The sequence below is a fragment of the Poecilia mexicana genome, unplaced genomic scaffold (assembly GCF_051168715.1).
Source record: "Poecilia mexicana isolate PSO_F unplaced genomic scaffold, ASM5116871v1 scaffold_19, whole genome shotgun sequence".
In the NCBI taxonomy this organism is placed as follows: Eukaryota; Metazoa; Chordata; class Actinopteri; order Cyprinodontiformes; family Poeciliidae; genus Poecilia; species Poecilia mexicana.
The window spans coordinates 18139567-18166480 of NW_028263388.1; the positions used below are offsets into that span (position 1 = coordinate 18139567).

Below are 26914 nucleotides of genomic sequence, written 5' to 3' on the forward strand. Positions count from 1 at the left end.
TGTAGATGTTGAACAGACTTGCTCTCATGTTTGGAGTTTAAGCTGCTCAGATCCTGTGAATAACAAAGAAGCCCAAATTATTATCCCTCCACCACCACGTTCGACCCGTTTGATTTTCTCTAAACATTGCTCTGCACAATATGATCAGAAATCTAATTTTCTTCTCCCTTGTCTGTCAAATTACTGTTGATGAATGACATCTAGTGATTCATTCAGATGCAAATTTAAAAATCTTATTCAAGTGTCTGAACCTTGTAGATCTTCAGATTTAATAACTCTCATTTTGCCCATTTTATTCTGCATATTTTGGTTCTACTGACACCAACTTTACCCCAATTCTACACATTGAAATGAAAAACGTATCTTTCATTTTCAGCTCCGCAATAAATTGATTTATTTCACCCAGATTTCTCAAGATTTATTCTTCTTATTTGAGGACAGCATAGAGTTTGTTTTAGCTCTCAGGCTCCATCTTGTCCAAATGTCCTTCTTTCTTTCTCTTTTTTTTTAAATATCAAGATAGTTTAAAAACCAGTTTTAAAACCTTGAAAGTTTTTGAAATGAGAAAATAATTGAAGAATCACTGCCAAGCCGATTCAAAGTGGGCAGAAGCGACTGTAGATTTATTCACAATCACTTAAAAGCGGGTCGTATAACAACTCGAATCAAATAGACGTTAAAAATGTCAGCAGTTGCCCCAGCAGGAAGCTTCTTCTACATCTAAATATAAACTGCATCTGCTGTAAAGCACTGCTGCTGCTGTCTAGACTGAGGGTGTTCAAAGTTGGGATCCAGGGGCCATTTGTGGCCCGTGGAATGATGTTTGGCGGCCCCCATAACCACAATTCAAGAATAAATTGCGGCAAAGCAACAAAAATATTTCCATCTATTTTTTTGGGTGACTACCACAGCCTCTCATTAATCTATGCTTTATATTACACTTTGTTGCAACCAAATCTGCTTTGAAATGCTGTATAAAACCCTGGTTAAATACAGCAAATGTTTTCAAATGGAAGCTGACGTAGATCCTGTTTTTGTGGCTGAGAGAAGACAAAATATTTTTAAATTTTTCGTCCATTGAGTCCAAAAATAATAAGCAAACTACATGCCTTTCATTTAAAAAGAAAAAAAATTGAAAAAGCCACTTGAAGTTTCCCATTTCTACAAAGAAAAAAAAAGTTGATTACTTGTTTAATCTGATTAAACAAAACGTTTAGCTTATGTTAGAGTAAGTAGAAAAAAAGTCGCTGTTTTTGTAATGATATATTTTTGAGCTGACAATTTTGACAATTTTTTATGCTCACTTTGAAGGAACATGATTTTTCTTAATATTTGCTCTCATTAAATCTATTTAAGCCTCTTCTCTCTCTCTCTCTCTCTCTCTCTCTCTCTCTCTCTCTCTCTCTCTCTCTCTCTCTCTCTCTCTTTCTCTCTCTCTCTACAGACCTGACCTCCTCCTCTGTTGAACTTTCTGTGCCACTTATCTTCCCTGCTGTGTTCATCCCTCAGCAGATAACACTCTGAACAACCAGGAACGTCTCGTTGCTTTGTGTGTCTAGATCTGGAAAGAACAAGAGCGTCACTGAAAAGAAAGAGAAAGAGTAGGTGTTGTGATGTAGGCAGCCTCTGTGAACTTTTTACAAGATTAGCATATGGACGGAAAAATTGCCAGTCAGGGTCTTTTTTTTTTTCTTTTTTTTCGTCTGTGCCGGAATAAATCCATGTTTCATATGAATGATAAATACCATCGGGTTAGAGTTGAAGCGCCTGTTGCTGAGGATTTAAATTGTGTTTTATGGAAGTGAACAGCTGAAAATCAGCAGCATTTTATCAGTGGGTGGTAAATGGATCTCTTTTTCTGCAAAGCTTTCCCACTCAGACAGTAAACGCTACATTCACAAACATATTTGCTCCAGCATGCAGGTAGGTTACAGCATTGAGGGGAGAGATGTGGGCAAATTCTGAATAAATGCCTTTTATTTAATATACTAGTTTAAAATGCATCCTGTGAACCCCATCCTGGCTCTGTATGAGTCACTGCTGTAGGAACTCTTATTGTGATGGCTGTTAAAGGCTAATATTGAAACAACATGAACAATAAAATCAACCCAACAGCCTACGTCTGTATGTTCTCTTTATCCTTGCAGAGTTGCATCACAGAGCAGCACACACCCAACGAGAGAAAAGCCTTATTGCAGTGAGATTTTTGATGTGGCTGTCCAACCAGGGTGGCATGATCCGGGGGGTTTGACGCAAGAAAATGTTGCGTCATGTAACATTAAGCTCCTCAAGGTTTGCTGAAGTATGTTTTTAAAATAACATTCCCAAATGTAATTTAGTTTTTTTTCAGCAATTACAAAATATTTCAATAATAGTGATATCAAAATAATATGCTCTATTTTATTAGAATAGAGCATAAAATAATTTGGATTTTCTTTTTGTCCCTCCCTAATATTTTTTGTTTTGCAGAATACACTGTATAAATACTTTAGAAATATAAGATTACAAATTATTTGGAAACAATAAAACCTGCTGTGGACATTAATTGTATGATCTAAATCATACAAAGATTGATGCAGCTAAGGTAAATTAAAGCACATTTATAGATGTTTTAGTTTAATAAATATCCAAGTGTTTTGTCTTTGGCACAAGTAGGCAAAGGCAAGCTGTATTTTTATTTACTAAACCTAATGAACTTATTACTGTCATGGGGTGTGGTTGGTGGTGGTGAGAATGAACGCAGGAGACCCAGAAGAAGAAGATGATGATGAATTTAATGATGAATGTTGCTCAAAAACAGTCCAGTCAGGCAGCACGGCAGGAACAATAGCACACAGCTAATAACCGGTAGCAACTGACAACAAGGTGACTCAATACGGGAGCTAAGACTAACCAGGACTTGAAAACAGTGCGACTGGAGAGCTTGACGGTAGATGCTACACGTAAGACGTATGACGTTAGAAGAGGATCCGACCAGTAACACAGACAACAGGTGGGACTAAATACACTGGGAGGATAATCACAGGAACGAGACACAGCTGGGATCAATCAAGACAGCACAGAGACTCAGGGGAAAACAGGACTGGACAGAAAGAAACTCAACTAAGTTTTTCTTTAACATCCAAATTTTTTTTTAATCTAATTTCAATAAAACAATGACTGAAGTGTTTTTTGTTTGTTTATTTGTTCTTTGGAAATTTTTTATTTTTATTTTTTGCAAAATTAGAAAAATCTACAGATTTCTTTTTTTTTTTTAAGATCACCAAAATGTATACTCAGTCTTTTTTGGCACTATCAGAGCTCCATACATTTACTCAAAAACAAAAACAACATTTTGCTCCAAAACAAACCGTCTGTCCCACCAAATAAATAACACAAGCTGAACCAGAAAAAGAAAACTAAAGTTTGAAGCTTTCAACTTGACTATAAACTATAAACTGCCTTAACTAAAATCTGAGTCAAAATGGTGACAATGTTCTGCAAAAAGAAAGTGAAAGTAATAAATTCATGTTAATTTATTCCACACAAACAGAGTAAATGTTTGGAAAACAGTTTTTCTTAATTCCTACACTAGACAATTGCTGGTCTTTTTATTTAAACAAAATGCATTTTTATCAAACACCTACATCTTCAGACCAATAGATATCTGCTCTGTTTTTAAGTGTAGGGAATTGATTCCTTTGCCAACAGAGATTAATCACTTTGAGTCGGTCATCACAATGCACTATAGAGAGGGATTAATTATCAATAATTAATCCCTCTCTATAGTGGTTGCTTATGTGAACACACATAACAACAAATAATTTGAATTGTAAACCTTTTGGTTTCAGTTTAAATAAAATTTACAACTTTACAAACATTGCCAAAAGATGTGTGCTATATTAGACAGAATGTTTTGCAGAATATTGAAGTGGTCACAGTGACTGGAGGAGCCATAATAATGCTGTCACAGTGAGAGGACAGATCAAGCCTTCTGAAATTGTGCCCACACTTTCAGAATGACCGTTATCACGATGCAGAGTCACACAGTCATATTTTTAGAAAGAACTCAGTTCCCTGGCAACAGATTGAAGTTAGCTTGAAGTCTTTTAAGAAGAAATTCACCTGGGAGTGTCAGAGAACAAGCAGCTCCATAAATCTCCAACATGGTTTCAGACACGAACACAAAAACGATCAAATCTGAGCTTTAAATGAGAAAGGAATCGAAAAAATCTCTGGAGAATAAATGGCTAAAGAGTGAACTGTTCTCAAAATCAGAAAAAAAGAGAAGAAAATATCTGACTTATAATTGTTTTTGTTGCTCTTTGGTCAGAAACGTTGAATTATTACAGGTTAATTACTGTTACACTGACCCAAAAATTAATGCAGGATGACCAGATTTACCAGTTATTTTGTACTTATATTTTGCATATTGCTTTAAAAACACACGGATCACTCATTATTAAAATTTGGAAAGAACATATTTTTGCATATTTATACCCACATTAAGAAACTAATGTTTAGTTGGGTGCATTTCGGTGCCTCAATTGGTGTAGTGCGCAGAAACTGCTGTCCTCGGTGCGGTTGTGGTTTGTTTCCTGGTCGCTGCCGCTTTGTTGTATGTATTTCCCTTCTCTCTTCTATTTACTGATTAATAAAGGCCAATAATATTTAAAAGAAAGGGTCAGTTTCTCTTTCACGTTTGTTAGGAGTACACCAATCAGTTTTTTGTCAATACAATAAATAAATAAATTCAATCTGCGACCTTTTGCAGGCCCTCCCATCTTCCCATGAACAGCATGTTGCTGCCTGTGGTGTGCTGAAGGGAATTGTAGTTTTAGGCCTCACTAATGTTAGACTTTAGGCTAAAAGTACATTTTTCTCATCTGAGATCTTTCTTCCACATGTTTTCTGTGTCCACTGCAACTGGAAATGTACATAAAAATAATTTGAAGGTTTTTGTTGTAATGTAACAAAATGTGAAAAGCTTAAGCAGGTGTAAATACTTCTTCAAGGTACTGTAAATATGCGATCTGTATGTAGTAAAATAAAGTTTTACATTTATTTACACTTTGGTTCACTATTTAGATAAAGAAAAGGAACTTAAAACAGCTTTTGTTTCGTTACATTTTATTTACTTATATAATAATTAATCACCATTGCCTTTCTTACTCAATTATTATAGATATTACAGATTTCACAGGTATAAGAAAACTGATGTGTCGCCTGGTGGCCACTAGGTGGCAGTGAAACTAAAGAAAACAAATCGTTCTTATTTTAATCACCGCCATACAACCCAAAAATCAAACTGCTCTTATTTAACTGTATGATACAGGATTATAATTGTTGTATTATTTATATTAACTCTTAGTTTATGGCATGGTTGTAATCTTGTAATTCTCATCAGTTTTAATTTGGTTTTGTAATTATGTGAGTTGTATAATGTTTTGTGTGTATCTTTTGTTCTGTTATTCTATCCTCTTTTCCAGGTCTCCCTAAATAAAATCAAAGATTTTATCTCAAGAGACATAAAATAACAATTCACTTACTAACTAAATAAAATAAATATAGAAATGCAGAAATAACATAATAAATTAATCAACTCTGCTGGTGGATTGATGTGTCAACCATGAGCTACTCCCGAAAACGGCCAAACAAAACTTGAAAAACAGACCTTTTTTTTTTGTCTGGACAAGTGGGAAGCAAAATATCTGTTCACCAGGTTAATGACAGACCTGCGTCTTGTGCGTGGAGCCAACGAAGCTGTTACATTTTTCCTATAAAGCAAAGTTGGCCCACAACTTTGACTAAGTCTTTAATTTTAGCCCACTGTGTGTTTGAGTTTAACACCCCTGCTTGAAACCGCCTGTCCGGTTTCTCTGCGTTGGCAAACCAGGATTGCACAGCAGAACTTGCAACATCATCTCCCCATCTACGTTCTGCTCTGGTTTGCCCAACAGCTTTCAGACACAGGCGTACAAGTAAAAGTTGAATTCATGTTTGACAAAACGACCCAGAACTAGAATTTAAAAAAAATCTCCACCTGCTAAAATTACATCCTCTCTGAGATATGTTGACCTGACCTGAAAATCCCTCCTGACTCAGGGTGATTATGACAGTCCTGTTTGAAATGATCAAGCAGAGAATGAACAGAGATGACAAAATCGCCTGATGCGGGCCTAGCCTCTACATTGCTCAAATAGTTTCCATGCTGAGTCGATTGCCACATCTACTTGAATTCTCACAGGACACAACTCAGTTCTGCCTGCGCTCCGTCCCACAGTGGGAAATTAAAACCAGCCAAAAATTGAAGGTCAATTTTAAAGCCGTGACATAAGATAAATATATAATGTTGAACTTATGTGCCCAGTGAAACATAAACCTTCTGCTTTATGAAGGTTTTAAAGTAAAACTTTCTTGCTTACAATGTATTTTAATACAAAGACACAACTATAAAACAGAAAACATATTTCATTTGGGATTTTTATTGCTTCTATTAGTTCAGTGGTTCTCTGCTCTGAACACTGCAAAAACATAAAATCTTAGTTCAGTTGAAATAAGTCACAACTAACTTATAGGTACGTTTTCCAGCAAGATATTTGAGCTTGTTAAATGTCAAAAATACCGGTTCCAAAGGCAGATTATTTAACTTACAACTAGAACTTTTTCATTAGCATTAAGTAACTTTTGACTTGAAACAAGTTCATATTTTGTGCTGAAAAGTTACTTGTAAGTTTATCTTATTTCAAGTATACTCTGATATCTGCATTAGAAAGTAGACAACAAACAGTAATATTTTATGTTTTTGCACTGAAGTGACATTTTAAAAAGTTTCACTCATTCCCACTACAGATTTCTGAACATTTGAAGATTCACCGCAGGTTGGAAAGTTTATTCAGCTTAATAGTCGGAGTTAAAACAAAATGATCCAGTTACTGTCATTAACATCCGTGGCCTCAACATCAATCTTTTCTACAAGCTTGACGTCTTTTCATGAGTTTACCTGAACATAACTGTAACTTTCGCATAAAGTTGTAGAAAAAATTGTTGAGATGCTTTGAGAATATTTCAGTTTTTGATTTTTCTGAAAATCATGGGACTATTGGTGGGAATTTGGCAGCATAATTGGCACTAAATATAAGCTATTTCATATTATAAATGTTGTTAATTCAACAAAACTGTAGCCATACGAAAGCTTACAGGCGAAATGAGAGCGATGTCATTGTTATCCTGTGATGTGAGCAGTTCGTCGAGACCGTCTCTTTAAAAAGCAGTGAAGATTGAGAAGGGGAATTCTCACTAATGTCAGCTTTTACTGGGTTTTCTGGGTCAAGCCTGTTATATTTAAGACTCTCTGAAGTTTAGTTCTGCTGACATTCAGCTTTTTAGTTTTATTGAGGTCTTAAGACAGATTAATGTTCCCACTCTGACTCACTCTGCTCTGGTAGGATGTTTCATCCTGTTTGCTTTTTGTTGGAAAACTTCAACACCTCTTTTGTGCTGAATTTTGTAGAATAACAGGTCAGCAGAGTAAAAAATAAAGAACTGAAAACACAGTCTTGAGGTACGCCTGTGCTCAGTTTGATGGAGCAATATTGAGAGTTGTTTGACGCTGTAGCAGTTTTTATTTGAAATGTATGGGGAAATTTTTCTGCCATAATTCAAGAGCTCACATTTTCTGTCTGAGAGCAGGATTCCATGTCTTTTGTTCTCAAAACTTTTAATACTTTTGCTTACATTGTCATTTTGAAAGCAGGACTTCATGAATTTCTTCTCAAAACTTGTAATGTTTACTCAAACCTTTCTCCTCACACTCTTGAGAACTCTGCTCGCTTACAAAACATTCTCTGCTTGCTTTTGGAACCTTTTGGTACTGTCGCCTGGCAACCTCTTAGCCAATAGAATGAAAGTGTTTTACTGGGTGTGTATGTTTTCTTCTTGTGGGTGTGCCTGTGTGACTACTATTGATTGTAGCAACCTGCACCACCTACTGGATGTAAGGAGTTGGTTGGGTGAACAAACTCCTACCTAATATTAGAATGCTGTTAGTTATCAGTAGCACACTGCTAGCGGATATTTAGTGGAATATGGAGTGGAAAGCTGAGGCTGTTGTTTCTTCCTACATCCAGTGGGCGGCACAGGTTGCTACAATCAATAGTAGCCACACAGGCACACCCGCTAGAAGGAAACAAACGCACCCAGTACAACACTACTGGTTGAGAGGTTGCCAGGCGACGATGCATTTCTTGTCCCAGAAGCAAGCAGAAAATGTTTCATAAGCGAGGAGAGTCCGAACAGAGACTATGTCTGAGCGCGAGATGTTTTGTGTACAAACATTACAAGTTTTGAGAAGAAAGACATGAAATCCTGCTTTCAAAATGAAAATGTGTGCTTTTGGATTATGGCAGAAAAATTCCCCCATAGAAATGCTAATAATGCTAATTTGAATAAGTGTATATCTAGCTGCTATACTCTCATTCTTGTAAAGCTTTCACCTGCTTTTATGCTGAAATTTAAAGAGCAAAGACACTATTGTATTCTGGTCTGGAATATCTTTTGAGTTAAAATAATGAAACAAAATCCAAATAAAAACCCCACAGACAAGCAGAAGACACTCTTTCAAACTTGTGTTTTTATTTGATAATACTGAATATTCTGTCCTTTGCCTGGACTTACACAAAGCATCAAAAACATGCAAAGTCCTCTAATAAAACAATGTTTACTTATTTCTCTACACTTCCGCTAAAAGGACTTGTTAACCGCACTCTGACGTTACTCCAGCGCAAGAGGTCCCTCTGTTTGAAGACAGCTAAAAACAATTGTGGACAAACACACAAAAATCATGACGACTTTTATAATAACACTGAAAAGTACAAAGTAAATGGAAATGGAAAGAGTTTACTTTTAAATTATGCCTCTAATACTTCATCATACATATATTTATTAGATATTGTAGGTTGAGGTGTATAAAACAGCACTGTAAACTTTGATTAGGTTGCTTTCTAGGACAGCGATAAAGCTTTTATTTAATAATAACTTGAAAGACAAGTCAGAGCTAACATTAGGCATGTAGAGAATACCATTAAACTGCTGTTTGCATTTACAATCGACAGATAATACAAAGACACTGAAATATCATCTTGCAAGCTCGTCTCAATCCCTCTTTCACACATTCAATCTCCCCCGATACCCAGAACTTTCACACGTCTACGGTTTTATTGTAATATTTTATTTTGTGTTATGACAAATATAGCGAAGATTTGCGTGTGTTCTTTCATCACCAGACAAAATCTGCACCAGAGGTGGATTTGGCAGTCTGGGCAAACGACAAATGTCACATCCGCGTGCTCAGGCTCTTGTCTTTACTGGAATTCATCCTCAAAAAGTGCAAATCTAGTTCTAACGCAGTAAATAATAATTATCAAGTAACACCAAAAGTATATGCATAGGTACTGTACAGCTACATAAAGATGAAAAAGAAGGAAGGGGATACAGTATTTAAGATTTGACTGCAGAGTAGTGAAGAGGAGTTGGCTTTAATTTAGATGGGTAATCTTCATCTACGCGCTCTATTTAAGGAAAGCAGGTTGTGGGCGTCACCAGTACTTATGGGGGAGAAAATGAGAGAAGTGTAAATAAGAGATATTTAAAAAAGAAAGGCAACTTGAAATTTGCTTTGGAATAAAATAAGAGAATGAGGTAATAAAAGTTGAAACAAGATGGAGAGTAAATGATGGTCAGAGGGAGCAGAGAATGATTGACTGCCGCTCTGATGTCGAGCGTTTTTGGACAGGGAGAGCTCTGTCTCAGCAAGCATGTATGACCTCCTAACGCCAGCCTCAGGAGGAAGTTGCACCGACACTTCACCAGTCTATAGTTGTGTTCAAATTGTCCACTCTTTCATTAGTGAGTCCACTATTAGCAATTCACCCATTTTGTAAAGTAGAATACAGGGAGTGTACACTGTTAGCATACGGTTTATGCTAACCGTTAGCATTAGCAAATGTTAACTGTTAATGGACGTTTAGGGAACTGATTTCTAGGACCACTGCTGTGTTTTCACTTAAGGTCTTAAAAGATGAATCAAAGCTAACGTTAAGAAGTTTCCTAATAGCCGAGTGGTAACTACTAATGCCAGCATGCTAATTGCTAACAGCAGTGGCAGCTAACTACAGCCTGACTTGAATAAAACAGGAAATTACTTCAATTATGTTGCTTTCAAGAAAACTAGTCCACTTTTAACAACAAACAGATTGAGTGAAGGCTAATATTAAACATCTGGCCATTAAGGTAACTGAGCCTGACTGTTAGTATCAATATGCTAGTATGCTAACTGTGGCGTGAAGTGTGCAAAACAGTGTTGTACTGCTAACGTCAATGCTAATTGTTTGATTTTCCGATTCCATCACCTCAAATTTGGGCCTCTGTCTTGCTGGTGATTATTTATGGAATAAATAACTGTAAATACTAATTAGTTTAACATTAACTTTACATAACGAGTGAGTGAACATTTCCAACACAGCCTAAGTTTCATGATGTCATGTTTTTTTTTTTAATTTTTAATGAAAATGCTGCATCCGACGACAACTTTTGAGCCACTTCTGAGTTGTTTAATCATGGGAAACTTTAGCATGAAAAGTGGTCACATCGACAAGAGGCTAAAAGTTATTTTCAGAACAGCAGCTAATTTCTATCACAATAGCTTTAAATTTTTAAATAGCCTAATTTTTTATTTCAATTGCCTTGTTTCTGTTTCTCTCTGTCAGATTGCGGACTTAAGGGTCCTCTGCGTCCAGAAACTCCTTCTTGGGTGGGGCGACGCCACGGTACCAAGAGCAGGAGCCATCTGCCCTCTTGACGCAGGCGTAGTGGTTGGCCTGGCGTCCGTGCACCTGCTTCTCGATCATCAGGTCCGTCCACAGACACTCCTCAGGGGCTGATATCTCACAGGGCAGAGAGGGACAGCGCACAATCTGCAGAAAAACACAAAACAAAGCCGCTGTGAACTCTGCGCTAACGTGAAACTGAATAATATTTGCGGGAGATAAAAGATATTGCTGATTCTTTTTGTTATTAATGTTGAAAATGCTATGAAGAGATTACTGGCAATTTATTTATAAAAGTTTTTTGTCTTAAGATGACAAAAATAACAGAATGAAGTGTGATTTTAAACAGAAATGTGGATATCAGTGCATGGAGTAAAACTATGGAACAGTTTGGATGAGGAGTTGGAAAAAATGCTCCACTATAAATCAATTCGTAACACTTTATAAGAAAAACAACTTTAGGTCATACACTTCTGGAAAATTATATGTTGTTTGTAACTTATATTGTTCATTTAATGTATACCTATATGGAAATTAGTTTTGTAATTACTTAGAAAGAGCCACGTTTATACAATATTTGTGTAGCCTGAAAAAAATTGTGAGCTCAAGTGAAAACATCAATAATTATTTTACATTATTATAAGCTTGTCACCATTTTCTGTGAGCCCCAGCATCTCATCTACTAAAAAACACAAATGGTTTTGAGCAGTTTGAATATCCAAACACTATATGCTATGACAAATATAAAGAGGGACAGCATTTTCAGAGAATGATATAAGCAGTAAAGTCTGGAAATAATGTTTTTCTTAACTTTATTCTTATTCTCCACCCTAATAGTCAAATCAAATACTCTTCAAGGCTTTTGCAGACTTGTTAGAAACCTTACCAAACCGCTAAATAAGATGCTGTTATCCCTGTTGCTTGTGCATCACTTCCTAACCCAGTTTTTCCTTCCACTCAAATTAAATTAAGATGTTTGGATACGACACTCTGCAAACATCCAGCTTACTTAATAATAAACTTTATAGCTGCTTACCCTCCCTGTTGAAGCTGTTGATGACTGTCTGCTGAACAACTATCAAAGTCAGCAGTCTTCCTTATTATTAGGACAATGTAGAATTTTTGTATTAAAATATCCGTTTTGGTTGGTCTTTTGTAATATTCTAAGAAATGCAATTGAGGGTTTTTATTCATAATCATCAGATCTAACTAAAATAAAAAACACTTGAATCACATCACTGAAATGAAAAGTTGCAGCTTTAGATGGACGCCAAGAACTCCTTAAACGACAATATGTCGTTTTTACCTAATTTATTAAGATAAAATTAAAAACCAGCCACAAAAAGTGATCAATTCTAACTTTAAAATCCAGTTTGTTGTTGTGATGTCTTGTTTTCACCCAGCCTGCTTGTGTCTGGATTTTCTCTGCAGGAAGTGAATACCTGCTGCCTGTTTTGCCGTTTTGTTTAGTCATGCTGGGAGTTAAACAGACACAGATGGCCCTATGCTGCCTTACCTTGCAGTCGCAGCCCATCTGGTAGCGCTGGCTGAGGCTCTTTTTCTGGGTGGCGCTCAAGGAGTCCCAGAGCATGATGTAATCGCACAGGGTCACGTGCATGCGTCCGCCCGCCTCGGCCTTGCCTGGAAAAGAGCGAGTTGTGGCGCGGAGCACATGTGAGAGAACATTTCAGACAAAACAAGATTAGGCAAAAAACAACAAGCCCTGGATGTTCTCACAGGCTGAACAACAGATAACAGATTTGTTGGTACACCAGATAAAAAGCTGTTGCTTTCCAGACTGGAGCCCGCAGGCATCTACACTTAACGACTGTGCCAGCGTCTGTGCAACCCACACAAGTGGCACTAGACAAAACAAGATATATGGAGCAAAGTTTGCAGATTTGCTGAGATGTGCGTCGCTCCGTCTTCATGGCTGTCTGTCTGTAAAACGCCTCTCAGCATGTTGGAGTCTTCATGTGACTCACAATTTGTTGCAAATCTTCCAACTTTTGACCCTTCCACCTAAGTAGAAGATAAATGATTTTGCAAAGATGCCCCACTCAGCAGAAAGCTGACTGTTTTTTGCCACTGTTTGAGGCTGCGAAAGGAAACGCTGGCTTCAGCAGTTCCTCCTCTTACAACTCCGTGTAATTAGAGGGGGGCGAATGATTGCGGGTGCATCTCTGTCTGTGATGGGGAAACCAGAGCATGAATGACCTCATGATCTGCTGAGTCTCTTCGGCTTCGTCTGCCGCCTCATTCGGATGCTCCTGTTCGTTGAATTCACAACATCAACCTCTCTCAACATGAAAACATTACAGTGTGGTGAAAAAGTGTTCACTCTCCTGAGGCTTTCTCACATTTTGTCGTACTGAAGCAGGAAACTTCTGTGTATTTTTAGCAATTGGCTGAACACACAGTTGTGCATGAGTGAGAAAGGAAGCAAAAGAGACATGTTTTTTTTATTGTTGTTTGAAAATAAAACTCTGAAAAGTGCAGTCATCTAACCAGAGTCAACACTGCAACATTACAAAAACACCAAATCCTACCAAGTATTTTTGGTCTAGTAGTTTCTAGTGCAAATATTTTAGTAAGCTTGAAATAAGACAAAACTAGCATACAAGTAACTTTTCAGCAAGATATAGGAGCTTATTTTACATCAATAACTCCTTTATATTGATGAAAAATAATCTACCAGTGGAATAAGACACATTTATCATATTACAGGTTAAAACGTTTGAGCTGCAGCTTGTCCCTTTTTTAAAAAGTGTATTATTATAAGTGTTTGATAGAGAATATCTCTCCGTTTTGTCTTCCCAGGCTCACTAATCCTAATATTTCATCTTGTTAGCAGTTCTCTTATGCTGCTTTGTTAATAACTTTCATCTTACCGAGGTAAAATTTTAAGAAAAGCGTCACTGGGAGCTACTTTTAGTCTTTCTTCAGTTTTTGAGAAAGAGCTACAAGTATTATAACTACTTTTCTGACCTGACGGTTTAGATCACATGTGTCAAATCCTGCCCGCTACAGTTCTGTATGTGGCCCTCTAGATTATTAAGGGCCACATAAACAATCTTAAAAATTCTTAGGAATCAAATTAAAGCAGATTGGATCTGCATACTGCCAAAAGATGTTCATTTTAACTTATCAAATATAGAGTAAGTTGTTTATTAGTATTTTTTAGTTTTAGGTTTGCAGCTCTTTCCATTTTCATGTGATGGATTAAACATTGCTCCATGAAAACAGCTTTATTCTTCCTTGGTCTTCATGATTATCTTTGTTTCTGACTCTAGCAAACCTCTGAGGCTTTCAAGCATCCATGATCCTTTGCAAATATAATTTAGTTTCAGCCTGAACTTATTTTAAAATAGTGACACTCTCATCTCACTCTAAGATGCTCAATATTGCTAAGTCTAAAAAGAGTCAAATTATTTCTATAAAACAGCAGCGATGAATAAAATGGGTCAAATATTAAGCCCTGTGGAGCTCCGTTTTTTCTTGAGTGATGCATTTCTCGTTAAAGCTGCGCTGTGTGTTAACATAGAAAAGATAATTACGCCTGTTTGCAGTTTTTGAGAAATGCACTGTGGAGTAAACAGCTACTCAACCGTTCCCGGAGTCTCGAAGTGTCTTACGGCAGACGAAGGCCCACTGGTCTCCACAGGGTTTAGACAGAAACGTATCATTATCCATAATGACATAAACAGTTTCCTCCCCCAACATGCCCACTAGTCTTTATCTACCCTGTGTTTGTCTGCCTGGTTTAGCACACCTGCATGCCCAAATGTCATCTTTTTAAAAATTCCCGTTGCTTTCCTCACTGTTTCCACAAAGTGTCCTAACTTTTGTTTATTACACCGAAGCTGCTGCAATAAAGACAAAGAAATGTCCAAATTAACTTCTACATATACATCAGTCTCTGTGGATTTGCTTTCTTCTTCATTAACACAATAGTTGTGCAACATTATTTAGTATAAATACCTGAGATCAGGTACTCCTTCTTCCCAGCTGCGTCCAGGGTGACGCCACACACAGCAGAAACTGGTGCAGTGAAAACCGCCTCAATGTCCTGGTTGGGCCCTTTAAACATCTGAAATATCAACAACAATATTTAAGAGTAAAACACCAAAACCTTTTCTAACATGTTGGGCATCTGTGGGATGATTTAAACCTTGATCTGTTTGACGTCATACTGGATCCTCTTGATGGGGTTCCCGTAGATGTCATTCCCAGAATCGACTTCTCTTTCACCCACCACTTTTGCACGGATCACTGGAAAACAGAGTCAGATGAAGATTTAACTCAGACGTATAGATGTGTCTGCACAAGTATGGAATAAGATTTCAAGATTTTCTCTGTCTGGATAAACGTGGGAAGAGATAAGTGTAGGAAAAACATTTGTAGTTCCACCTATTAGATTGTCTAAAAGTGGTGACACATTCATGTCCCTTCTTATCGCATATCGTTTCTTCTTTGTGACATATTCGAGAATCCAGCCTTGAGGAACTCCAGGTGTTTGTTCAGATTTCAACCTGCCAACCCTGGTCCACCAAATAAGAGCTGAGCACAAAGGAAGAAGTGACTTTCTATTCAGAAAAGGTCAAATGAAAACCAGAAATGTTAGAATTTGGGTGTAAAATCACAATTTGCAGGTATTTCTTCTTGATTTATCTACATTGAGATAAATACTAAACAATGTTTATTAATAAATAAAAATGCCCAAACTACTTGAAAGTAGATAAACTAAAATCTGTTGTAACTGGCAGGTTTTATGCTTGACTACCTGCGAGGGCTAATCACGTCATCAAAAGCTGAATTAAAGAAATCGAAATAAAATAAGTTACCTATTTTCACCAGTGATTTTACAAAATAAGACAACAAAAGCTAAAAGATGACATCGGCCAGAAAATACATGACTCGGTGCATATCTAGCCAAAAGTGAAAAGTAATTTTGAATAACAGATGTTAAAATAGTATTGATATTGTGCTTCTGGAAGAACGATTGCAGCGCAGCTAAGTGTTACATGAAGCTAGAAAATTACCAGCTTAAAACTTTCATCCATTGATTGGTTTGAAATATTTCCACAAATATGTGTACAGAAACTAGATTGTAGTAAGAATAATATTCAGGGAAAAGTTGAAGCAGCCTCACCTTTTTGTCTCATATATACATAGAGATAAGATTAATTTTTATGGCATTAATTTTGGAGAATGTTAGCGCTAATCCTGCCCACAGCTCAGTCTTTTATTGGTATAATTTCTTCCATCAAATAAAGAACTTAACTCATCTGCGCAGAAACATGTTGGCTTTTCACCTGTAAAGCCAAAATAACCCAAACTACAAACTCTGCAGCTGTTGTTGTGGCTTAACAGAACCTGATAGCATCAAATGAAGGACACCTCCGCTAGCAGCCTGCATGCACCAGCTACGGTTACAATCTGGGCTGCAAAACGTCTTACATTAATGATGGACCTTGGTAACTGAGACGCTTAATGAGCCGACATGTCTCCTATTCATTTATAATCCAATAATAAACGTTTTCAACGTGAATGATTGTACACTGGAGTGTAAACGGAGTCAAACAGAACTCTAATATCCAGTTTCCAAATATAAAATATGCAAGAGAAGCTGGACATTTTTAAACCTGAAGACATTTAAGCCCTTGAAAGAGATTCTTTGAAAAGCAAATAAAACGTTACATATTTGCTTTGTATTAGACTGAAAAAAAATAAAAATCTAAGATAAAAATAAAAATTCTTAGAAACAAGCATTCACACTCTAGCATTTTCTTCTTATGAACCACCATGTGTCCGTGCAGCTGATTATAAACGAAGTGCAGCCAACGCATCCTGCTCTAAATTACCCCCCAAACCTCTGATTCTCCATTCAGGCTAATAACAGAGCCTAAGTCCACTGAAACCACAACAACACCAGCTTACAGCAAAACAGGAGCAGGAACCAACGACAGGAACAGATTTAGGGATTAAAAAATTGGACTCGCAGGCCGCAGCTCGGATAATGACTCGGCCATGAGTGTGTGTGTGTGTGTGTTTTGTGTGTTTTAATGGCTTGACTGACTTCAAGCTTCAGCTATGCTAGGAGCATTTATTTCAGAATGGAAAATATGAGCAATAAGAGTGTGGGTGTATGTGTGTTTGGTGGGGGTGGCTACAATGAGCATGAACAGAGGACGTGCACAGAGATAAAGACACACACTGCTGTTCTCACGCCCCTTTGGCTCACTTTACTCTATATGCTTGGAGAGGCTTTTGCATTCTGCCGTTAAAGGTGACCTATTATGCTTTCTTGAACAGATTATGGGCTGTACAAAACATGTTTGCTACATTTTTACAGAATTATTCTTAGATAATGAGATTTCAGTCTGGTCAGCTCAGCCTAATTTTATCTCCTTTCACATTGACCTGTTTTAGGGCCACTTGTCACTTTAAATCCAAAAAAGCTGCTGATGGCCGTGCCCCCAAACTCAACATTTACACTCGCACAGCAAAATGGCTGCAGATAAATGCACAATTATACAACCATACATCTTTGAAAAGCAGAAATGGAGCCTACTTCACAACCAACAAGAATGCAGCAAGTGGTTTCTTGATGGTATGTCAACAACAAAACATGTCTTTTCCAGCAGCCATTGTACAGCGCACATAGGAAAACCAGCTGACCAAATGTGCTGGAGCTCCGGCTGGATTGCTAGTGTCTATTGATTGTGACTCAATCAGAAGATTTTTGAAACTGCTCATTATTCAGACACCAAAAAGCATGAACTTATTACCAAAAACGCAATGGTGGATGTTTTTTAAGTACTTGGGCTGTTTGGAGAAACTCTAGAGACCTAAATGGAAGTATTAAAAATGTGCAAAACGTGAATTTTACATAAGAAGTCCCTTTTAAAAACTGCCCTGGGTCTCCTCCTCGTTTTTGTTTTTTCATTACAGTTTGTGTTCATTGCAACATCGTTGCAGTTCCTCCACACAGATCTACTTTACACATACGTTCACCAAGAAAAAAAAAACAGGCTCACATTTTACCAACGTAACCCATCTACTCTGATGGTCCTGATTTCATAAAGTCCATGAAGCAATTAAGCAATCTTCAGATATTCTTTGTTGCCCTGGCAGCTTCTCCATGCGGCATGCCCGACATGCTGCAACAGGACAGCAACATAAAGTGTTGACACAGGAAGCAAAACAATATGTTGGTTCTGCTTTAGAGAAACCAAAATACCCAGGAAAACTTGTACAATTCAGTTGCATTTGAAGCTTGTGCAAATGTGCAGCAGCATCAGCTAAAGTAGACAAATAAACACAGCTTGTACCACTTAGTTGCATCTTAAACTAAAATAATCGCGATACTTTACATTCTGATGATTAATATTTGTGGAGAGTGAATTTGCTTACCGAAATAACCCATTTTATTTATTTTTTTCTCGTTTTACTTGTTGATTTTGGTTGTTTAGAATATCTTCCAGTTCCAGTGTTATGGATTTTTTTTCCACTAAATTAAAGTTTACCAGTCTTTGAGAGCGTTATTATACCATTTCAATATCATCAGTTATCGCAATAATTATTGGGACGACACATATATCGAGAACTAATCAGATAATTTTTGTGTAAGATCGGTAGAAGTAAAGGATTACCAGTAAGACGGTTGAGTTTGCGCCGGTTGATCCTGAAATCGTCTGATCAGTGAGCGTCATCCAGCAGCCAGGACCCCCCACCCCCTCCATAAACCACCAAGTGACCCACATTTCAGTTGTTCCCTGATTCTGCCAGCTGAGATGACGCCTAATGACTTACACACATGTATTATTTGGAATATGCAATGATTTTCTTTCAAACACACACACACACATGCATGCACGCGCACACACACACACACACACACACACACACACACATACACACACACACACCAGAGCCCCCCACTGATTGTCTGTCAACTTGTTTTTTCGACGTCCAGTGATCACCAAATCATCCGAGTGTCTTCTTTGGTCTGATTTAATCAGCTGCAGATGTAAGTGGACCTTCTGCTTAACTTGAGCATTAAATAAAAATCTGACTTGCTCTCAGACTGTCGTGCAAAATCTGTGTTCAAGCTCTGGATTTCTCTTTCTGAACACAAACAGAACTTTATGGAAGGTGTGCACCCAGTTACATCTGGTTTAAACGACCACAGCGTTTAAGGAAAGAAAATCCTGCTGACAGTAGGAGTAGGCTCTTATAGTATCATTTATGATTTATAAATAAGAATTCTGAAAATAAAGAAGGAAAATGTCCACCCATCTGCTTGTGACACTTATGTCAAGAACAAAATAAGAGTTAAAAAGTAAACAATTTTCAAAATGAAAGTTTTGGAGTGGCCTAGTCAAAGTCTGAATGAATCCTTATCTAGGTCCTGTGGCATGGCCTGAAACAGGAAAATCCTCCATTGTGGCTAAATTACCGGTAAAACAATTCTTACAAGAAAAGAAGGCTGAAGTTTCTCCACAGTGACCAAAAAAATTATCTGAAATTCTTTAAAACAGTTTTCACCATCAAGGATTTTTAGGTTTAGAGGAATTTTATTTTATTTTATTTTTATTTATTAAATCATTTAAAACTTTAATGTTAGATTTACTCTTTCGTGTTGTATTTTTACAGGACTTTATGTCTTTCTGATATTCTAAATTTGTTTAATCATTTGAAGCCTTTAGAAATACTTCTTGAGACAAATAGTTTATCGATGAGATTTGAGCAAATTTTGATTATTTATCCCCATATTTGATCAAAACACTTTATAGAAAACACTTTATGTAAATGTGCTTTATTTATAAAGCACATTTACAACAGCCTCAGCTGACCAAACTGCTTCACAACAAACACAACAGCACAAGCACATAAATGACAAAATAGAAAAATAAAATTAAGTCTAATAAAAATAAGATAAAAAATGAAACAATACCAAATTTCAGCTGCTAGCTCTCATAAGCTGAAACTAATTTGATGATTTTCTGTATTTTATTTGGTTGAAGAAGTCAGCATTTCATTTGTTTTTTCCTCTTAGTGAATAAAATAACATATATGGATAAAAATGTTAAGCTGAAAATACTATGTTTCTTTTCCCCTTCTGCTTCTGTGCAGACAGTTTGGTGACTCTGGTCTTCCAGACAATAAACCAGTCTGACTGGGCAGGGCAGTGGGGGGAAATCCCCCTCTGTGGCCGAATGATTTATTTAAAAAGAGGATGTTTGCATTGCTAGTTGTGGAGTGGACGCATGACATGGCGGGACTCTTGATGACTTGCGGTCTGACCTGGAGCATCACTTTGGATGAAAACTGAAGATGATGCACACACTCACTGAGTCAACCAGCTAACACCAGGCCTCAGTTTACTAAAACTAACCTCCATTGTTGTATTTATGCAAATTTCTCCATGATTTTTCTGATTTGAAGTCATCTAAACTCCATTCAACCACATCCCTGCCCTCATCTATGCCACTGCTGTCCTTTCTGTGGGTGCTTCTGATGGCACGTTACCGCTTTACCCTCTAAGCTGGTGAAAAATTATGTGCCACCAATGAAACTGGGAATTTCTGTGGTTTGGTGGTCTGCATGACCATTAAAAATGTTTTCCTGACTCATACGCGCTCAGAAAAAAAAAAACAACACAAGCACACCTATGCACCTCTCCTGCTAGACATCCTGTCTCTGGGGCTGACACCCGGCCGGCCAGAGATTGAGTCACACCTGAAAATAGAGCCTCCGTTTTGTGAAGCACACACACTTCTTGTGTGATTTGAGTTAAAAAGCAGAAAACCTGAAGCCACAGTAATGCAGTTTTCCAACTTTCTTCAGGATACCATGCATATTTTAACTTCCACTGCCATTTTTTTATTGCCTGTTTTTCCCCCTCCCAACACTGACAGCCAGATGTCCTACATAGCCAGTGAGTGGGAGCATGGCATGGACACACAGGCCTTCAGTTGTGTGTTTGGTTTGTGAAAGCCTGCACACGGGTGTGTTGTCCCCATGCAGCACCGGAGCAAAAAAAAAAAAAAAAAGTTGGGAAAACCCCAGAAACATTCCTGCAATTCCTCCCCAGCACCACCCAGAAAAATGCACAGAAGTGGTATTTTAGATTTTTTTTTTCTAATTGAGAAAAGTTTGTGGTGTTGCATATTCTGCAGTTGAATTTTACCCAGCATTCATACTCTCTCCGTCCTCTTGTCCCCTTCTGATTTCTGGTGCCACGTTGCACCGCAAAACCCAGGCTTCACCCTAGAGCTTTAGAGCTGAGTGCAATGATGGGGCTGGATTTTCTCCTGTTATATCAGACTAAGATAGTGCATATAAGGGTAGAAGGGAAAATAAAACCACAGGGGGAAATAATAACACCAACGGAGCAGTGACTGAGTGCAGATGCACTTAAGGCATAAATCTATTTTACTGGGAGCCACATGCTCCAAATGATCCACTTTGAAAGATGGAAAGTAAGTCTAAATGCTTAGAAGGAAAATTTACAGGAATAAGAAAAGACTAAGGAATTATCCACAGTGCTGCTAGTGAAGATCAGACTGCCATATAGATCCAAAAGTGTGACTTTAGTATTTTCTTTAAAGGGGACCTAATATGCAAATATAACATTTTGCACATTTTGTTAGTTCCATTTGGGTCTAAACTGCTTCTTAAAACAGCTAAAGTTCTATAAAAAAAAAAAAAAAAAAAAAAAAAAAAACAGCTGCTTTTTGGACATTAGTTAATGTCTTTGGTGTCTGGAAAATTAGCAGTTTCAAAAACCTTCCGAATGTAACGTCACAAATCAGCAGGCACAAGCCCAGCCCGTTACCTAGCAACCCCAGTCCGTTACCTAGCAACCCCAGAGAAGCCCAGCCCGTTACCTAGCAACCCCAGGGAAGCCCAGCCATTACCTAACAACCCCATGGGAGCCAAGCCCGTTACCTAGCAACCCCAGGGAAGCCCAACCCATTACCTAGCAATTCCAGGGAAGCCCATTCTGTCACCTAGCAACCCCAACTGAGCCACTGAGTGCGATGTACAATGGCTGCTGGAAAAGACAAGTGCTTTGTTGTTGACTTACCAACCAGAAACTACTTACTACATTTCTTTTGGGTGTGAAGGAGGCTCCACTTCTGCTTTTCAAAGATATATGGTTGTATGATAGCGCATCTGTTGCAGCCATTGCAAGTGTAAACATGGAGTTGGGGGCGTTTCCAGCAGGGGTTTATTTGGATTTAAATTGACAAGAGGCCCTAAAACAGCTCAATCTGAAAGGAGCTCAATAAAAGCAGAACTGACCAGACTGAAATCTCATTATCCAAGAATAAGTTTGTGCAAAAAAAAAAGTAAACATATTTTGTGTAGCCTATAGATCTATCCAAACCTGTTCAAGGAAGCATAATAGGTGACCTTTCCAAGGTTTTCGTGGACATAAAAAGAATATATCTCCAGTTTGTCATAGCAGAGTGCCATATAAAGGTCTATATGTGCCTTTACCCCCAAATTTCTCTGAGTTACTTCAGCCTTATGTTTCTCCATGTTGTTGTTTCTAAACTTTGGAACAACTTGCCCTCTGACATGAGACAGTAGGCGCTTCCACTTTTAATATTTATGTTTTCACTGGAGCTTAATACAGTTTGAGTTGCTGTTTTTCCTGATACTTTTACTCCACTTGTGGTCTTGTCACTGTTTAATATCACTGAGTTTTTATTTTTATTGTTCTATTCTTTGCTTTATGTTGTGATAGTTGGTCTAAACTGTGAAGCAATTTGGTCAACTGCTGTTAATTTAAATGGGCTGCACAAATAAATCTGACACTGACATTTTTAAAAAGCATCAAAATACATTTTAGATCTCAAAGGTGTAAGCACCTCTGACAAAATGATCGACCAAATGTGTCCCTGAACAACCTCATGATTCGATTTTAGTATTCAATCTGTCACATCATGTTGGTAACATCTTCCCTTAAAAAGTTGCATCTCTTCCCTGTTTTCCCATAAATATGGAGGAAACAGGAGATTGTTGTTATTGAAGAAAACAACCAGAACTTGTTGGACATTCCTGCTTCATTGTTAGTGCAGCCTCTATGACCACTTTTCATTTTATCCTATTCATTTTTGATAGCTTTCGATTTTATATTTTCTGAAATTCCTCACGACTCTGGAATTTTTTCTTCTGACTGATAGTTTTTGTACCTGCTCATTACTTTCATTTTTACCTTGATTTTAATCCCTTGATGCCTCTCTGCAAACTATGGTTTTTGCTAAGGAATGAGGAAATGAGTTGAAGAAGAAAAAAGGAAAGTTTTTTGACAAAAAATGCTCTTGAAGCTAGATTCAGTTGGAAAGAAGGTAACCTCATTATTCATAAGCGATTTTCTCTGCCATGTGTCGTCTATGTTTTGTGTTTGGAGCACATTGATGTCATTGCTGATCCTCTACAGTAAATATTCAGTTTGATGACGTTGTGTTCAAAGAAAGACCATTAAAAACAAATCTGTAATTTTGGGAAAAGTTAATTTTCACGAGAACCTAGACTAAAAACTTTGAAGTGTAATCAACAATCAATCTGTTGCAATTAGGAGACTTGTTTGGGCAAACCAGACGCATTTCCATGACGGAAATGGTCCATTTCACTCTATCTCAAAGTTAGTCAACTGGATTAAGATCTGTGTCTGTGGAGGCCAATGGAGTACACTGGGCAGGGCAGCAAAACTGAATCCAAGGGCCCACATCCTCTTAAGTCCGGCCCTGGCCTGGGATAGTTTTACATCTAGCAACGCCACTGACTTAGATTTCTGTTTATGTTAAAATTAATATAATCTTTTCTTGGAAATTTGTGTTTATTCCTTATTTAGAGATTACCTCATGTACATTTAAGCATATTTATAACTATTCTTTCCCCCAAAATATTGCTAAACTTTTGCTTTTCAGTTGGCAATATTGGCAAAATTAAATCTGCGTAGGAATGCAAGTGTGCAGCTTGAATGTGGTGCAAGCTGCCTGAGCCATGGCCTTGACTCTTACGGAGCAACACCCCCCTCATCGTCAGGCTTTCCAGCGGTTTCCACCGGTCAAGGGCAGTCTGTGAAGCCGCGTCGGAGGCTCTGGAGCGCCGCAGCGGCTCCGGACAGCTGCCGGGCACAACACAACAACAACAGAGCTGCACTCACCTACATCGGCGTTGCAGAACGCCTGTTGCGGATGCACCGGAGCGCAGCTGCACGCTTCCGCGAGCTCCTCCGCGCGCCACAGCAGCAGCAGCAGCGCGAGCGCATAAAGGATGCCGTTAACGGAAAACGGCATCTTGGTAAACACTGCAGCGGGGCTTCTTCTTCTTCTTCTTTTTCTTCTTCTTCTCTTTCTTCAGCCTCTTCGTCTCCGTCTGCGCAGATGCGTTGCGGAGTAGATCCAGAGGCAGCGCTTCCTCCCTCCACTGGTTTCACCGACACGCACGTCAACAACAACAACCGGGCAGGACCTGCCGGTTCGACTCCGTAATGACAGAGAAGCTACACGGTGAGACCAGAGACCCGTCCTGACACTGCTGTCAGCAAATGTCTGTCTGCCCGGAGTGTTTTGACTTCAGGGATCGAGGAGGTTCTGTAAATCTGAAGCTCCTCCCCGCTCGCTACACGGACTACCGGCAGAGGGCGCTGTCTCCCACATGATGTGATGAAAAGGTCCCTTTTTCCAACAGAACTTGAATCTGACCTACAATAATATTTTTTTATTACGCTGTACTTTTCACTTTTAGCTTGAGTAATTTTATTAAGTATCGCTACTCTTGAGTAAAATTTCTAGATTTTCTACCTATTGTACGTAACTTCACTGAATGAAGAACATTGCGAAAGGTTTGGTGAATGTTTTAACCAAAAATTCACCAAACACAGACACACACCTGCAGTTTTTGTTACAGTTTCATAAGTTTTTATTGAAAGAAACTGATTTATTTTTGTCTGATTTAGTTATTTTTTTGTTACTTGTATGAATTATTATCATTTTATCCTCAAAATACCAAAATTTCCACTTAACTTTGTATTTTGGTCCGTCTGATTATGTCATCTTTAAATATGCAATGACTGATAATTTGATCACCAGTACCAGTACTTGAGAAGTGTCAGTTTTGTTTGAGTTTCAAAAAGTAAAAATTTTCACCTGAAAATTGACTTTTTTTTCTTTTCTATATACAATGTGACACTATAGCTGAGTTAATGAATAGATTCCGGTCAGCTACATGAAAATCACAAAAGGCTAGCTCACACATAACAGAAACTTAGTAGCAAAATAAAAAAAGGTGCTTAGCAACCAATTATCCGGCTAAAATCACCAACAAATGGGTCCAACAAATGGCCTAATAACGCAAAAAACACAAAACTACCTAGTTTTATTTGTTTGCTTTGTTTTTCAAACATATAAAAGATGTAGCAAACAGATAACTACAGATAACGACGGGGTATTTTAATGTTTTGAACGCTGAACATGCAGCTTTGGGGCCCCCTGGTGGCGTGGAGGTCCTACGTAGTTGCCATGTTTAACTATAGCAAGAAACTGTCCACGTTTAAGGCATTTTTACAGGACTTCAATCTATATTTTTCCAAGTCTAACTGAAAAATTTAAGCCAAAAGCAACTAAAGTTTAATGCCACTCCAAAAACTTTCTTGTAACTCTTGAGTGGTCTTAACAATTTAGTTTTCCTGGATTGTAGAATTGTAGAAAACATTTGTTGCTTTTCTACAAATTTTCCTCTAAACATTTGTACTTAATTGTAACAGCATATTACTTTAAGGCGTGAAAATTGTCCCTTTGAGAGGAAAAGAAGTCATTTCTAGGTTAGATAACTGGCACAGTATAAATCAAATGAATAGAAATCTAAGAAATAAGAAAAAAAAAATCAACAAACTCTGACAGATCTGTACACATTATCATTCATCTGACTGCAAGCCAAGTTTTAGATTAATACCTCTTTGGGAATTACCTTGTTGGAGCCAAACTGTGAATTTTGAGAATGAAATAGAGTCTGGATTCTCAGCTAGTTTTTTAAGTTTTATTTTTGAGCATTCCTGCAAAAGTTTTAGGAGATCCTGTTAGTTTTTTGAGCTCCCAAGGCACTTTTCCGAGATCCAAAGTTCCCTTGCGAAGTCTTAAGACGGAGAGCTCCCTGAATTACTTTGGCAAGGTCCCACAAAGGTTTTACAAGAATCTGAGTTGTATTTGCATGCTCCCACAGATATTTTTGCAATCCTCCAGTGGACTTTTTCACCAAGTTACTTTTGTGAAATTCTGAGGTACTTTTGTGAGCTCCAGCAAAAATTTTACAATATTTGAAGTCCAAACTTATTTTTGCAAGCTTCCTCAATGGGTACTTAAGCAAGATCCTCAGTGAATTTTAAAAGATCTTACAAAACCTTCGCAGGAACTTGCAAAAGGTATTTCATGATCATGACAAAAGCATCTTCATCTTTCCAGCAGTGTCTCAGTAAATAAGGTTAATTTTACATGAAAAGCCCTTTTTATTATATAAAAGGGAAAATGTTTAAACAATGCAGCAGCTTCCACACACTAACATTCCCTTTTTGGAGTCAACAGGAGTTAAAGTAAGAAGAAAATAAATTAAAGCAGTAAAAGTTAGAAGAGCAGATAAAGCCATTAATTAATCAGATTTCCTGTGCACCTTTTTTTCCTGAATTAGTCACATAAATCTGTTTCAGAGATTGATTTCTGCATTTTATTATAAGAAACTTACTCACTTAAACAAATAAATACCACTTAATGTTACCTTTTTGTAATACGTTGATAAAACTGAACTGCAAAGAAGCTTGACCCGTTTCTAAAAACAGATCAACTACTTAAAAAAACACTCAGCAGTTGTTTTTTTAGCAGTTATTTAATGTTTTTTGATGTCTGAAAAATTAGCCATTTCAAACACCTCCAGATTGCTAAGCATATGTTAAGTCACAGTCAATGGGCGCTGCACCGTTACCTAGCAACCCTGGCAAGTCAACCTGTTATCTAGCAACCCAGTATGTTTGTTTAAGCTGGTTTTATTGCTGTATGTTCTGTACAGTGGCAGCTGGAAAAGACAAGTGTTTTGTT

General features: G+C 37.7%; 1 protein-coding gene across 1 annotated transcript; it reads right to left on the reverse strand.

The window, feature by feature from the left end:
• Positions 1 to 8591: 8591 nt before the first annotated feature.
• Positions 8592 to 24433, reverse strand: timp2a (TIMP metallopeptidase inhibitor 2a). Its single transcript, XM_015003068.2, has 5 exons — positions 23992 to 24433; positions 14977 to 15077; positions 14787 to 14895; positions 12322 to 12446; positions 8592 to 10952 (listed from the first exon to the last, which is right to left on the reverse strand). Exons 1-5 carry the CDS (start codon positions 24122 to 24124, stop codon positions 10755 to 10757), a joined length of 666 nt encoding a protein of 221 aa, XP_014858554.2. The 5' UTR covers positions 24125 to 24433; the 3' UTR covers positions 8592 to 10754.
• Positions 24434 to 26914: the final 2481 nt, after the last annotated feature.